Here is a 16,070-nt window from a genome sequence, read left to right on the forward strand (position 1 = left end):
AATACATAATTAAAATAGAACCATAATAGAACCAGAGCGATATGATCTTCAAGTTTGCACGTGATAAATCATAGACATCATACATATCCAGTATGTAAATATGGGGCTGAGATCGCTGTGGGTTAAGCATGGTATAGATCTTTGATGTTTAAAGCGCGGTAGTCGTCGCGCTGCGCATGTGCGAGATATTTGGGTCTCATATAAACAAACATGGCGAATTTGACTGTTGCGCATAACAACGAGTACAAACTGAGACGTTACCAAGCTTTAATTAGGTATGTTTAGGTGACTGGAAGGTATCGAACTGTAATCGACTGTAATTAGTGCAAATCGCGTCCAGGTCAAACCTTATACTTGTGATTTCCATTTGAAGAGCGCATTGGATTGTGGGAAAATCAATGTTTATCAATACAAATGTCACACATGCGCAGCGCGACGACTGCTGCGCTTTAACTTGTAATTTAACATTATGTTCATACTCTGAGGTTTAGGTTTAGGTTGCCACCAACGGTGTAGTTGTAAGTCGAATTTAATTAACAACGCCAAAGTAACACACTGACACTATGAGTCATTGTTATGCATTCTCATAATTCGCCAATTGTGAACAGCATCCAATGAAATACACTTACAAGTTAATGCCCCATTGATACTTTTTACGCTTTACGTAACACCAGTCCATTGTAAAGACTGCAACACCTAATTTCAAAGAACACGTCACAGTTAGTGTTTGTTTACCCATACAAAGTAAATAAGGGCACATTGTCATGGAAATTTTACGTTTCTTTGGCTTACTTCAAGTCCACCTCACCTCAGCTGAAATGGCGTCGTGTAATGTCAACAGGGCATTAAAGACAACCGCGGGACTGTGGTTAGTTACAGTTGTGCTGTTTGTCCAAATTAGTGCGGTGGAAAATTGTAGTCGTAGCAGAGTAACGCTACAGAACAACGAGTATCGTAATATTGTTATTGCAATCAACGAGAACGTTCCCGAGGACCCCCATCTACTTGACAGAATACGAGAAATATTCACCAAAGCATCTGCCTTTCTTTACAAAGCTACAAGGTATGTACGACTGCACGAATACTAGAATGGCTTCCATAAGCTGTTTACTATCAGCATATATTAACAGTTGTGAATTCATGGAGTGCTGTCACATGAGTTAGAGAACCGAACCCCGTTTCGCATCGGTCCATTGTGCAGATTGTGTCTCCTGTTTGCAATTTCTTTGTATGAGAGTTTAGGGACATATATCGTTTACCACAGATACTACGCGCTAAGTTCTTCCGATGTGGACTTGTTAGAGGTGTCATGTCGGCTGGTGCTATATTAAAGATGTGGCAACAAAAATGTTAAAAAACTGATTGAAGCATAACAGTAAATACATGGTGTAACCCTTGATGTTAGCGTGAATGACGTCACTTGACAATATATGGTGTAACCCTTGATGTTAGCGTGAATGACGTCACTTGACAATGCTCTCCCATGAAAGTCAAACGCTAACTATTTGTTATTTGATGAAGTGTTTAGTTATTTACGGCAACTATATTACCAAATTAGAATCCAGAAATCGTAATGTTTTCTAAAAAAATGTTTTGACATTTACTTTTTTTATTCCAATCACCTCAAGTTTAGACACTGACAAAATCAACTTATAATGGATTCGGACGAATGCAATTGACGTATTCGCCATTTGATAAGTGCTAGGTGCGTTATTATTCAATGGATTTAAAAAAAAAAAAAAACTTCAAAATAAAACTTCGAACCAGGTTTTATGCAAAATATAACCCAAACTTATTGGTTATGCACCAGAAAATACCTCTCTATACGCATATAACTCTGCGTAATCAGAAAAATTATCCCTCAATGCGAGTATTATAAAAGTTAAATATGACAGGCATAATTTATCGTACGTAAATCGAGGAATATAACAATACAATATAAAGTCGATTTTCGTACATTATCTTGTTACATTTCCCCGACCACTAGGGCCGATGTTAAATTGTCCATGCCCGTCTTTTTTGCAATCCAGTTAATGCAAGAATTGCTTCGTGATTATCTGTCAATTGCACCAACACCACAACAGTCCCAGACTTGGGAGAGGTGGTGTGCTGGAAATTGACCAGTGTACAGTAATTTTTGGTGTTAGACTGTGGTTTCATATCACTACCTTTTGCTTTGAAACATTCCTTTATATCTTTTACAGATACCGGGCGTTCTTCAAAGACATATTCATACTCGTTCCCAATTCCTGGAGCGATAATCCCGATTATGAAACACCAGACTTTCAAAGTTACGACAAGAGTGACGTAATCGTCGATTACCCGGATGTTAACAGCAGAACTGGCCACAGGCCCTACGTCATAAATCCATCTCCTTGCGGTCAGATTGGTCAATATATGCACCTGACGCCGGAGTACATAACCAATCCTGTCACAGGGGCGTATTATGGACCCTATGATAAGGTTCGTTATTTCTTTGCTCCAATAATGTATATAGTTTGTTATAAATCATCGATATATAGCCCAGGGTTGGCATATATGTACTTTTATTTATTTTATGCACACATTGTTCAGAATGTTTCTGTGTTGACAAAAGAGAATCGTTTTCTAATTGATTCTTCATTACATAACATTACATTACCATCTATGATTTTGACGTCTCTGGTGGAAATGACTTCTCGTTTGCATTTAATAAATGTTTGCAATAAATAATGTGTATCTGTTACATGAACTTCCACGGATTATCTGAATATGGGAGAAGTCCTGTGTTCATTTCCATTTCCAATTTTGTAATATATTTTGCAAAATTCATTGAAATCATTTTTTTTTCGGTCACATCATACCGTTGTAGCATGCCTATGTAACATCAGTGGATATTTGGAGTTATACTAAATGTAATTGTCTTATAGGTATTAGTCCATGAATGGAGTCATTTGAGATGGGGTGTATATGATGAATATCCAAGTCCGATCACTGGACAATACTTCTATGCCGGGGATAATGGTCAAATAGAGGCAACTAGATGCTCATTGGCTGTAACAGGTAGACATGTGACTCTGAAAATTAGAATAACCAATTAACACATTCACACATTCCGATACTTTCTATGAAACAACCTGAATTATCTATGAAAGTTTGTTTTTCAAAACATGCAATAAGTTTTAAATTAAGTTCAAAACGATGGTATAAATAGCTATAAAGTGTCGGGATGCTGTGCACTAACATTATCAGAGACAATACGTGAAACACTTGTTTACATTTTTCTATCGTAACATATTATAATTATTGATGTCTTGATCTGATTTAGAGACTTGATGCCGCCGTAAAAATATTGATACTTTCCTTTCAATTGTATGGAGGCTTCTCGGTTACCCACAATTCATTATGATCACGCGATATTTCAAGTCACGTGCGCCAAACGAGATATGGACAAGTAATATACTAGTAAATATCCAGAATATAGTATAATATTATACATAAATGCGGCCACAGTTACAATAAGTAACAGTTCGTGTATTGATATATAGTATCCTAGAGGAATGTACATAACACACTTAATATAACACACTATTATATAATATTTGTTAATTTCGTATTTTGTAGGTCGTCTAGTTACTCTCGATGGCGACGAATGTAAAATAGTAGACAATTTACCGGAAGCTGATTGTAGATTTCAAGATGACCGGAAGTCGACAGATTACACAGGATCGCTTGTGTACAAACAATTTTTACCAAATGTACGTATCCATATGGTTGAGGGCAGTATATAGCAAATCAGATACTAGTGTATTCATTTTTGAAATTACAGAAATTGACATAGAATATTATAATTCTTTCCAGGTGGTAGATTTCTGTGATGACGAAGAACACGCAGAGTCCGTTGGAAATTTACATAATAGAGAAGCCCCGAACAAACAGAATCAACTGTGCGATGGTAGAAGTGTTTGGGAGGTGAGTTGGGACGGATGCTGGATGTACAGTTAGGAGAGGGCGCGCCTTTACAATGACGTCATTGACGCAGATCATTTTGACACGGTTGTCTCCGTCGCCAATGTATTCCGCAGCCTGACGAGAAATACTTTTTAAAGGAAATCCATGCGTAGTTCCCCCTTTCGGCAGAAAAATCATTAAAATGTGAAATAGTTTATTTTTTTGTTACATGAAAATTCGAAAATTGCCATTTAGAAAAAAAATAGGATGATTTTATCTGGAACTGAAGAAACGGACTGAGAGCCCGAAAGAGAATCAACCGACATATGCCGGTATGCAAGGAACCACAAATGACAAACACACAGAAAGCGATTAGCTGTAGCACGGATTGGGTTTCTGTATTGTGTTGAAATACCTGGATTGAATCCCATGTCTTGATATTTCTTTGATTTCTGGGCAAAAAATGGATAAGTTCAAATTGACAACTGTTTTTCAGGTGTTACGGGGACATGGCGATTTTGAGAATGGAATGAACCCACCACGCGAAATTGGATCCAGTGTGCCGACATTTCGCACCGTAAAACGAAGAAATAAGAGAACAGTGTTAGTAATGGACACATCTGGTAGTATGGAAGAAAATGGACGAATTGATAAATTACACCAAGTAAGTCATCTGGCCTGTTGCTATGTGCTATATGCGTTTTGGGAATTCGTCTTCCAAACCCCAGCTTTTAATTTGATCGTATGACAAGTATAATAGTAGCATATTTGCGAATTAGTATACCTAAAGGTTCTGAGTCTTTTGATGTAACATCTGATTTAACAAAGAATATTTTTAGTGAGGAATTTCTGTAAACAAAGTGTAAACCTGAAAAATTACGTATTTTTATATTTAGAACTTAACGTCTACGTCACGTGCGTACTTTCTCCACTGACAACAATATTATTGTCTTTCCCCATTGCTCATTGAATTCTGTTACCTTCTAAGTAGGGACCAGTGTTATGACTGTTCAATCGAAATAGCTATGGACTAGCAATGAGTTTGAACAATGAACGATTTATGACAAAAACTTGTGTTTACGAAAGATGAGACTTCAGAACACATTTGTATACTGGGTGGAGAGTTACCCAGCTCGAACTTGCATATTTGCAAGTCGGACGAATCTCGTTCGCAATTGATTCACTCCTTTACCTGAACTCTCGTCACCCTGTGGACTAACAAACAGCATCATGTCAGTCGTGGATCGGATCTACTGTACATTAGGAATAAATCTACTAAGCGTTGCACACTGAACTACTCCAATATTTTCAATGTATACACCCTTACCGCCTGGTAACGATTCCCGTACGTACCTCCAGCCTGCCAACTTATTGAGCTAATCTACGATTGCTGAGTTCCCCCAAACTCTGTAGAAACCCCGACCACAAAAGTAACAGTATTATTCTATTCGAGAGCGTTGTTCTTCTACATACGGGATTAACGGCGGTTCTATTTAGTGATTCTTAACAGTTTACCATATTTGGTCAACATATAACATTGAACCAGTGTCGTCGGGGTTATTTCTTAATTATTTACACGCAATATCATCTCTGTTCACCAGGCTGTGAGTAATTACATTTTAAATACACTCGATGATGGTGAAGAAGTGGGGGTGGTGACATTTAGTACAACAGCCACAATTCAGTCACATTTAGTCTTAATAAATAACGAATCAAGAACAGAATTACTATCACGTGTTCCGTCTATGCAGAATGTAGGAAGATGGACAAGTATCGGTAGCGGTAAGTTCATAGTACAGTATTCGAATATCATGAAGGTATATTACAAAAATAAAATATATGTTTAAATACAGTTCATTTTTTTTCTACGTGTTTTGTTGTATAAAATAGGTTTACTGAAAGCTTTTGATGTTCTGGAGGAAGGTGAAAGGAACGCCGCTGGTGGTGTCATTGTTGTTATTTCTGACGGAGAAGAAAACAGAGATCCGTTGATTGCTGATATCATTCCAATGGTAAACAAGTCATTGTAAATGACACGTCCCGTTCCGTTCATATTTGAGTGACATATACATTCAAAGCAGACCATGACCGAAATCTCAGACCACTTTCAGTTTTCTGATCCGAAATGGACCTGGATATGTACAACACATTGTATGATGTGTATGAAGTGTGGTCTTGATCGGTTCAGGCATGCCTGAGATATGGATGCCGAACTGTATTCAGTTAAAACCCGATTTGGAAAACAAAACAATGTGATTCAAGGTACCATAATGTACAATGTATGCATGAAGTGTGAACTAAATTCACCCATGGTGAATATGTGCAATTTTGACGAATTTTTGACCTTAAAAGGACTGACCCAAATGCACAGGCATATGTATGATATAATGTATGATGTGTATGTGAAGTTTGAACTTGATCTGTCCAGGCATGTCCGAGATATGGATCGAAAGCTAAATTCTTTAAAACAAAATGGCCGCCAGTCGGCCATTTTAAACTTGATCCGAAGAAAAATTGGTGTGCATCAAGCTTATATTATGTTTAATATATGCACTAAATCTGAACGAAATTCATCCATGCATGACTGAGATCCGGTTCCGGAATTGTGAAAATACGTGATTTTGATGCATTTTCGACCTTAAAATGGCCATCATTCAGCTATGGTTAAGCGGATCATGAAACAAATGCACATATCTATTTGTGACATGATGTACCATGTGTGTGTGTGTGTGAAGTTTGAACTTGGTCAATCCAGACATGTCTCGGATACGGATCCAGAACTGAATCCAAAAAAAAAATGACGTGCATCAAGGTCCTATTATGTTTAATGTATGTACCAAATTTGAACAAAATCCGTCCATGCATAACTGCGATCCTGGTCCGGAATGGTGAAAATGTGCGATTTCAATGCATTTTCGGCCTTAAAGCGGCCGTCATTTGGCTATCGTTAATGAGATAATGAAACAAATGCACATACATATTTGTGACATGATGTACCTTGTATGTGTGAAGTTTGAACTCGATCAATCCAAGCATGTCTCAGACTGATACGGACCCAGAACTGAATTCTTTAAAACAAAATGGCCGCCAGTCGGCCATTTCGAACCCGATCCAAAAAAACGACGTGCATCAAGGTCCTATTATGTTTAATGTATGTACCAAATTTGCGATTTTGATGCATTTTCGGCCTTAAAATGGCCGCTATTCGGCTATCGTTAATCGGATCATGAAAAAAATGCATGTGCATATGTCCCATATAATGTGTGATGTATGAGTGAAGTTTGAACTTAATCGGTCCATGCATGTTCGAGATACAGGTGATCACGGACGCACGGACGTACACAGGGCAAACCATAAGTCCCCGTTTTCGGACTACGTCCGAACGGGGACTAACAATCCATAGATACATCAATTGGTCAATCAATCAATCAATCAATTAAATCAATTAATCAATCAGTCAGTCACGATCAATCAATCAAACATATGACAATATTGCAGGTATTGGAGAAGGGTGTAACTGTAGATTCTATTGGTATTGGTACAGACGCATCAACAAATCTGGAAGTGTTACCAGCGGCAACTGACGGCATGACATTTTATTATTCCGAAGACTCCAATTCAAATGGTTTGAATGAAGCTCTTGCAGCCAGTGCGAGTCGAGAAAAAAGTGAGTATACTGCCTTCTCACGACCCATCATCTTCGCCAGCCAAGGACCATTTATTCGGTCGAAGCCTCAACATTAACCTTGGCAGATTTCACCACGATTTACTATATGTCGCACGCCCTCAAACGATTATAAGACTCATTTCGGCTCATTTGCATCACCCAATCAGAACTCACGAAAGAAACTGCGCATTAGGCAAAAATTGGGTCGGTCGGTCAGATTATTTTTTTCAGAGAAATACAGATCAATCCGAGGTTCAAAGTCGCCACTTATCTCCCCGGGAACCCTGGGGATCAAACAACGGTCCGGGATCGTTAATTTTTAGAGGAAACACATTTTTACTGCTTAAAATGGTTTTTAATACTAGTATTTGGGCCTATTAAGGCCAGACTTTTATTATCCCTTGTTTCGCAAACCCGCCGAATGAACAGGAGCCGAAAATGAAATAAAAATAAAATTTTATTTCAGCGTAATTTCTCGCGCCCACCTACTTGTAAGTGCAAACAATTGCTAAAAAAAATATTGTTATCTTCATTTCACAAACCCAAGTTGCATTTTCGTGGGAGTATCATAATCAAAGTAGCAAAGTCTCGCGCAGATGAGAAACAAGGTCATTACATGAAATAATATTTTATTTTATTTTATTTCTTCTCTCCGATCAATGACCTGACTTACAATTCTTTGAGAATCACACAAGGAATAAAAAAATTCTGGCCTAATAAAACGCGACCCGATATTCCATATTTTTCGGTCAGTCGCTGAGAGCAATAAAACGAATATTTTTTGGCCTTACTTTGTAAAATTAAAATAGCGGAATCAAATAAACGTGTTGCTAGATTCTCTGAACGAGCTTACTGATCATCAAAAGAAAGCGCTGTGTCTGAGGAAAATGACGTGTTTGTTGCAAACACAGCCCCTCTACTGTGTTGCGAAGACCGAATCGGGTAAGTCGATATGTTATCAGTTTCGTCAGTTTATAATTACTAAAACACAGTTTGCACAAATATTTAGACATTCCTTCGTCCTCATTCACTTGCTCACAAACAATTTTCAACGTTGGAATAATAAATTTTCGAAACGTGTCAACGAATATAGACCTTCTGTTCTTGACTAACGGTGAATCAGCATGAAGCCTACACGCCGCTATTGTTTTAATCTGGGAAGAGCTCTCTGTTCTTCACATTTATGATACAGCAACTCTCATTGGTGACGCCAGCTCCTTGGCGCGCCCAATCAAATGACTTAGTTTCGCTACAGTGAAATACAGCTTTTCCAAACACGATCACGCACGGGTTATGAATGGCCGGCTTTAGCGAAACTGTGCGATTCGGACGATGGCGACCCATGTGATCTATGCGCGTCACTGACAAAGCTGAAGAGCACGAACACAAATAATACAATGTTATTATTGTTCAGTTATGCCTATATTCGCTTTCCCTAACATGTGTGTCAAGATTGTTACTTTTTAGAATATCTTTAAAATATTGGCCGAACGTATCAAGTTCAGTCATGTACTTCCGGTATTGTTATTATTTTGAATTTTGTTTTATGTAGGTATCCTAGAAAGTCCAATAATGTTATACAGCGAAACAGCCATGATAGAAGGCAGGAGTAGTATATCTACCAGTGTATATATAGATGATACCATCGGCTTCAAAACAGAATTTTATTTCAACTACCTCGGAAATGATCCGGTGGAAGTGACGTTATCCAGCCCATCCGGCGAGACATTTAACAACGAATCAAAAACCTATGAATTGGACACTACATTCAGTGTTGTGCGAATCAAAATAAAAGATATAGCAGAGGTAAAACAACTAGCACCATGTATAAGAGAATAAATTATAAATGCAAATTATATAAAAGTTTGTATGTGTTTGCTTCACAATCATACATTGACATTGTACGAAGTCCTACATGTTGATATTGAATGACGATCATCGCTAATCTCTTATATTCGAATATTGGAGACATCTTAGTCTGAAACAAGACTCATATATTAATATTATTGATAGGTTGGTGAGTGGACGGCATATATTTACAATCCATCCAGTGAACCACAGAATTTAAGTTCCATGGTACAGTCTAGAAATAGGAATGACAAATATCCAATACTCGCGACAGCTCAGTGGAGTAAACAAACAATTACACCTCCGGACAAACTGACACTTTACGTATCGGTCAGTAAAGGTAAAACAGTTTATTTATTTATTTATTTATTTATTTATTTATTTATTTATTTATTTATTTATGTCGGAGTCATTTCTGAATCATTTATCTGTGAAGCATTGTAATTGAAACATGCATTATTTGTTAATTGCTTTATTTGATTGTTTTATACAAGTAAGAATACTGCATTCTGACTTATACATTGTTGCAAAATACGGATTCTGAAGTGAGACGACGACATGAATGCGAACGTGGTAGAAACCACCGCAGTGTGTTCTTAACCTAGTCGAAATTCTGTATCATTCTTACAATTTGTGTTGTATCGTTGATATCGAGTTGTAAGTCTCCGGATTGCCAGCGGGTTTTCCGTTAGTGAATAAATTGTGAGTTTTCATTAAGTCGTTCTTCTGTGGTGATTGGTGCTGATTGTGTAGCAGATAATTTTGCATACTATATTTCGTTACATTTCCATAACCGCAACGTATCGTCCCCCACAATTTATTTATTTATTTATTTATTTATTTATTTATTTATTTATTTATTTATTTATTTATTTATTTATTTATTTATTTATTAATAAATTATTTATTATTTATTAACCTAGTCGAATACTCTACCCTGTCTCATAGGCTACATACCAATTTTAAATGCAGTTGTCATAGCAACTGTAGAAAGACCGCGTGATGGAAGCGTAACTTTGAATATGTATGATAATGGGGCTGGTGCCGATATCGTGAAGGATGATGGGATATATTCTTCGTATTTCACCAATTTCAATGGCGTCAGTAGATACAGCGTTAAGGTGAGAAACAATTGTCATGTTCTTCTGTCCCTTTATATTTCAAACTGGGAAGGCTCATTCTTTTTCATACTTTATTCCAATGATGTCAACATATTATTCGGATTACCATTCTTTTTGAATAATTGGAGTAAAATGTGACTTTAACAATCTATGTCATCTCATCATTCGCGTTTGTGCGAAAATGATAACGTAATTGCATTGCATTATGGGTAACTACTGACATACTGAACTACTGGCATAAGTATGTGGCTCTATTCAGGTTCGAGTGAATAATGCAGGTGACGTCACAGTGACGAGTAAAAATAGAAAACTGGGAATTGGTGCTGTGGAAGACGATCTTACTTTAGATGTGATAAACATCGATGACGTAACAACCGGAGAGTTTCAAAGAGTTACAAATGGAGGAAGCTTTTCATGTGTTGGTGCTGCATGTGAAGGTAATACAAGTGTGGGTAATTATGGGATACATGTATACGTGTACCCAACATGTATGAGCGCATATAGCAACCACTTTTAGATGACTGCTCCAGTGCAGATACGAAAGATAATGACATGTAGAACAATTTGGTAACACCAAGGCAAGGGCAAATTCATTTGCTATCTAGGATCAAACAAAAGAACCTTAAAGGTGGTGGTCGTCGTGCCACACATGCGCGAAATACGGGACTCGTATGAACAATGATGGCGACTTTGACTTGTGCAGAACAACGAGTACAAGCTGAGACGCTACTAAGCTTTAACTATGTAATTTCTTTGGTGATTGGCAGGTATCAATGGAGTCACCGGCGGTAATTAGTGCAAATGTTGCACATGCGCGGCGCAACGACCACCGCCTTTTAACCAGTATAATATGAATTTGGCTTTCCCAGTGAGCCTATGATATACTCACCTAGGGTGAAATGGATTTGGCCTTCGCAGTAAGTCTATAGCCTACTTATCCAGGCCAGAGATAGACCCCAGGTAGAATTTGAAATAGGCCACAGCGATCACTGACGAGCGCAGTGCTTAGCCACCACGCTATGCCGACTGGTAAGTTCGGTGGTACTTTTGACTTGTGGCAACTCAGTGCTGATGTGATATCGGAAAGAGAATGTTAATTGTGTAGTCAGACAATTTCCGACAAGTTTAGCATTTTAATAAAGTTGAGGATTTTTGCGATTTTTTACATCTTTTTATTCGATATTGTAACTAGTAGGGTATAGTAAAATACAATCATTGCATCGACAGCAAACATGGCAGTATTCGTTCGATGATATTATCAAAATAGTTTCATTTTCGTGAATCCTGACAACGTTTTCATCTCATACACATTTGTTCCTATATTAGGATACAACATAAAACAAAATGATATACAAATCCAAAAATATTAATAATGACTGTTTAACAATTAAGTTGTTTGGGGGGATGTGCCGTGGTATTTAGGGTGTACACAACTCATGTTTCCCGTCTGTCTGAATGCTACATGTTACGATTGTCGACAGTTACAAATACTGCTTTATTGTTTCAGGAAATACTGACATATATTTCCCGGCTAAAATAATGGACCTGCGAGTGCAACATATATCCTACGACGACAAGCAAGTCACATTAACATTCACATCAACAGGAGATGACCTGGATCATGGACAGGGTAAGTTGTATGTACAATGTATAGTGATATACAAAAATCTCGAAAAGGGATTTATCGCGAGATTTAGCGAGATATATATTGGTGACTGTGCGACATTACGGTGGGTATCGGGGCCATCCGTGCATAGTTGCCTGAATTTTTTTTTTGGAAATGTATCAGGGGGAATTCTCTTCCCTCTAGGGTTCTCCACACGTGTCAGGGGGGAATCTCGTCTCGTCTCTCTCTACCGCGTCCCCTTGAGGTGCGGGATCGGGAAAGTCACTTATACTTTACAGTCAAATAAGACACACACAACGAAATACGTTTCAACTCTCGTCTTAATCGATCAGTCGAGCACTCTATAAGACACAGCGCCCTGGGGAAAAATCCCCAAGACTAGCGCAAGGCTGACCCAAGACTCACCCAAGACTCTCCAGGACTGGACTCTCGACTGCGTCTGTCGTGCTGTACACGCCAAGACCAACTCAAACAACTTTATTCATTTTCAAAACTCTAACCAATTACAAAACAGTAAAAAGACTCTAGGGCGTAACCTTCAATCATAAAGCCAATCACACTAAGTACTGAATACGTCATATCTTTTGATTAATCGTTCACTACATTAATAACTACGAATACCAACTGTCAGAATTCGTAGTCAGAATAGCGACGGTTATCTCATAATTAGTTCCAAATCACTGAGCCAAGTTCCGTCCAAAACTTCAAATAGGCCTAAACGATGACAGACATAACACAGCAATTTGCTAATAATCAGCTAATTAAGTCGGTCAACAGATACGCGTAAACAAATTCATGACAAATGCATAAAAAGTATGAATTTAGGGAACATTATTAAGAAAATGCATGTTTTCGTCAGAAAGGAATAACAAAATATCCAAATATATTTAAAGGAAACAGTCGATACGATTACGGATATAATAACACATATCAATTGAAATAAAGCTCTGAAGATGAGATTGGGAAGATGCGGGAAAAATTTGTAAAAACACGGAAAACTACAAGCTTAAAGAGGAGAATGTTGATATCCCATGTACCTTGAATATTAGTATGTAACCGCAGTTATCTTCAACCAACACATAGTACAACTCCGACGAGAACATTACGTCATAACTTGACCTCTTCAATAATGGAGTGTTTGTTTTTTCAGCTACAAATTACGAAATCTGGTTTGGTGATGATTTTAATGAAATGTACTCTGATTATGAATCCACCAACATTGTCAGTGATCGTCTATTCTACCCTAAGCCGCCCGGGCAACTAAAAACGTACATTATAGATGTACCAACACAAGGTATGTGTTACACAGAGGTAGATAAGATTCATCGTATATTATACCACAGTCCATCTTGAGGGACTGTGATTATACTGATTTTCATTGTTGCTGCTCTTATGTGGAGATGAAAGGGAGGGATAAATGTTCTCGTACATATTGCAAAATTATAAATTGCCACAGTCGTGTTTAACAGACGTTCAGTGCAAAGTATACAGCATAAAATGAATGATATGAATATTTTGATTTAATGGTTTATTATGTCATGTTATTCACAGGGGATATAAGTTACGTGTTTTGTGTTGTTGCCGTAGACGATGCCGGTAGCAAGTCACCAAGGTCCAACATCGTGTCCGCATCCATGAAGCATTTCAGTTACTTTGAGTTGCCGGTATCTGTAGCAATCGTTACTATTATTGTTGTAGCTGTGTTCCTGGTCGTTCTCATAGTATATCTAATTCGTATCTGTTATCGAAGAAGACTTCGGGAAGGCAGCGATAATCAGAACACAGAGGCGGCGAAAGGAAATAAAAACGGTGACCGTGAGGGTGCGGGGATGAGAGCAGAGAACATAGAAACGGAGAATTCACCAAGAATTCCGAGTCACGTGGTTACACGTGAAGGGGGGGACAAGAGCAATTTTGGTCTAGTGAATGAGGTTACGACGGCAGACGAAGTTTCCATTAGATACCCAGCCAACAACGATTTAGAAAATATTACAACTGGGTCCGTTGCAAACATAGCGTCAAGGTTCCAGCAACTACAGTGTAGTAATACCAACACGGGTGAAAGTCTTACGAATGGTGCGCCACATAAGCGGGTACTTCGTACTAACAGCCCGATTGGACAGGTTATGCAAAATAGCGTGGTGTCCGATCAAAAACTTGAGACTGGAACTCCACAAACTCAGACTGGAACTGAAGAGGTCCAAGTGACATTCCGCGTTCAAAATCTGACAGCGCGGTTTGAACAGAAGTCTTAGACCATACTACTTCAAAAAATATGCTCAGTCTGTTTTTGAAAATATAAATTTCCACAACAATAAAACATTGACGTCATCTTCAAAAAGTTAAAAAAGTGAGTTTCAAATAAAATATGTCTAAAACGAGCATCTCGTTCTTTATGTTGTCATAGTAGTAAATGTCTGGAATAGACAGACACAATGTCTGTTACCACGTTACGTAACACGCAAGGTTATTTACATTGCTTGATTGCCTTCCGGACCAACTACGGGTTGGACCAACTACTGTTTTAGTGTCCATTAGCGGCACCCTTTCAAGTTTACAGTAATGACTATGACATCTGTTTTTATTGTATTTATTAAGTGTATACTAGTAGTATCTGAAAAAAAGTTAGTTGTTCACTAGCCTCAGAAGCGTAAATACCGTCTTGACTGACTTCTCTACTATCACCCACAGTAAATTTGGTATCATAGAACACAAAAGAAGAGGAAGATGCACAACATGGTGGAATCCATGACGAACTCAAACATACTAAATGTCACGTGACACTGTTACCCATAGATGATGTGTATACATTTCAAACCGAAATAATGCTAATAAAATGTTCTAACTCAGACTAGTAATACTAGTCTGAGGTTCTAATAAGCAATGTTACATTGTGTTATGTTTACATCATGTTTCGTTGCCGTTTGGTCCTCATTTATCATATATTCTAATGAAATTATTAAAAAAAAAAAATTCCACAGAACACAAAGTTTATATAAATAGTGATTTTTACTGGTCTTGCCAACCTGATACATACATACAAATCATCCTATATTAGAATGTGATCCCTTTTTTTCAAAACTACTTTTTCTTCATTAGATGTCATACTCGTATTTCAGACTGTTTTATTAAATTTTCGGGTTGGAAACACATTTTCTTTGTTTCAAACTTTAGAATAAAGGGCAAATGTCGTTGCGTCGTGTTTGATAGCGTCGCACACAACTTGAGTAATATACAGTGTTTGTTACAAGAAATCACACGAACACGAGCTGCTCAACGCCCACCGTTTTTTCGGACCAAAATAGTTGTCTTCAATTGGGCACTCTTCTCATGTAAGGTATGTAAAGACTGTCACATTAGAAACTAATGTCTTTGGTAAAATTAACATATTACGGGCTAAGAATAAAGAAGTGATTTCTATAAACGTGTGTCAATCTCCCTTTGGTAACTTATTTAATTCATGGTTTGAGTCCTACAATAAATTATGTCCCACATTAAGACTCTTCTTTCCCTTACTAGGCCACGTCATACGGGGGCTATATGCGACCACTTATAAATAGAAACGTGACATGATAAATGGCTAGATGGATTGGACCCACATTTTATCCTACACAGTGATAATTGCTTTACATTAGAGCACCTATTGTAGTCAGCTTGGGTGTTGGTATAGGTACGCTCTATCGCCTCTATCTGGTGTCCTGATATCATACGGGATGTGGCATAACTCCCCACATTTCTGTGGTTTCCCACCTAGATCTACCGACACTGTAAGTCGTGTTTTTAATAATTGTGCCAAATAAGGTACCGTGGTTCATGACGAGTGTGTCCATCCACAGCCCCTTTGAGGGACTGTGGTCCATCCTATGTTGGATCACAG

At 37.9% G+C, this 16,070-nt stretch overlaps 1 protein-coding gene across 1 annotated transcript; it reads left to right on the top strand.

Annotated features, from left to right (window-relative positions):
• Nucleotides 1–818: 818 nt before the first annotated feature.
• On the top strand, nt 819–14,448 carry LOC100376164 (calcium-activated chloride channel regulator 3A-1-like). Its single transcript, XM_085506063.1, has 16 exons — nt 819–1,063; nt 2,205–2,463; nt 2,910–3,042; nt 3,604–3,737; nt 3,841–3,951; nt 4,427–4,594; nt 5,532–5,712; nt 5,821–5,942; nt 7,429–7,597; nt 9,150–9,403; nt 9,611–9,785; nt 10,394–10,566; nt 10,826–11,012; nt 12,074–12,196; nt 13,344–13,487; nt 13,745–14,448. The coding sequence occupies exons 1-16, from the start codon at nt 819–821 to the stop codon at nt 14,446–14,448; spliced, it is 3,282 nt and encodes a 1,093-aa protein (XP_085362189.1).
• Nucleotides 14,449–16,070: the final 1,622 nt, after the last annotated feature.

The sequence above is a fragment of the Saccoglossus kowalevskii genome, chromosome 12 (genome assembly GCF_978046115.1).
Source record: "Saccoglossus kowalevskii chromosome 12, keSacKowa6.1, whole genome shotgun sequence".
In the NCBI taxonomy this organism is placed as follows: domain Eukaryota; kingdom Metazoa; phylum Hemichordata; class Enteropneusta; family Harrimaniidae; genus Saccoglossus; species Saccoglossus kowalevskii.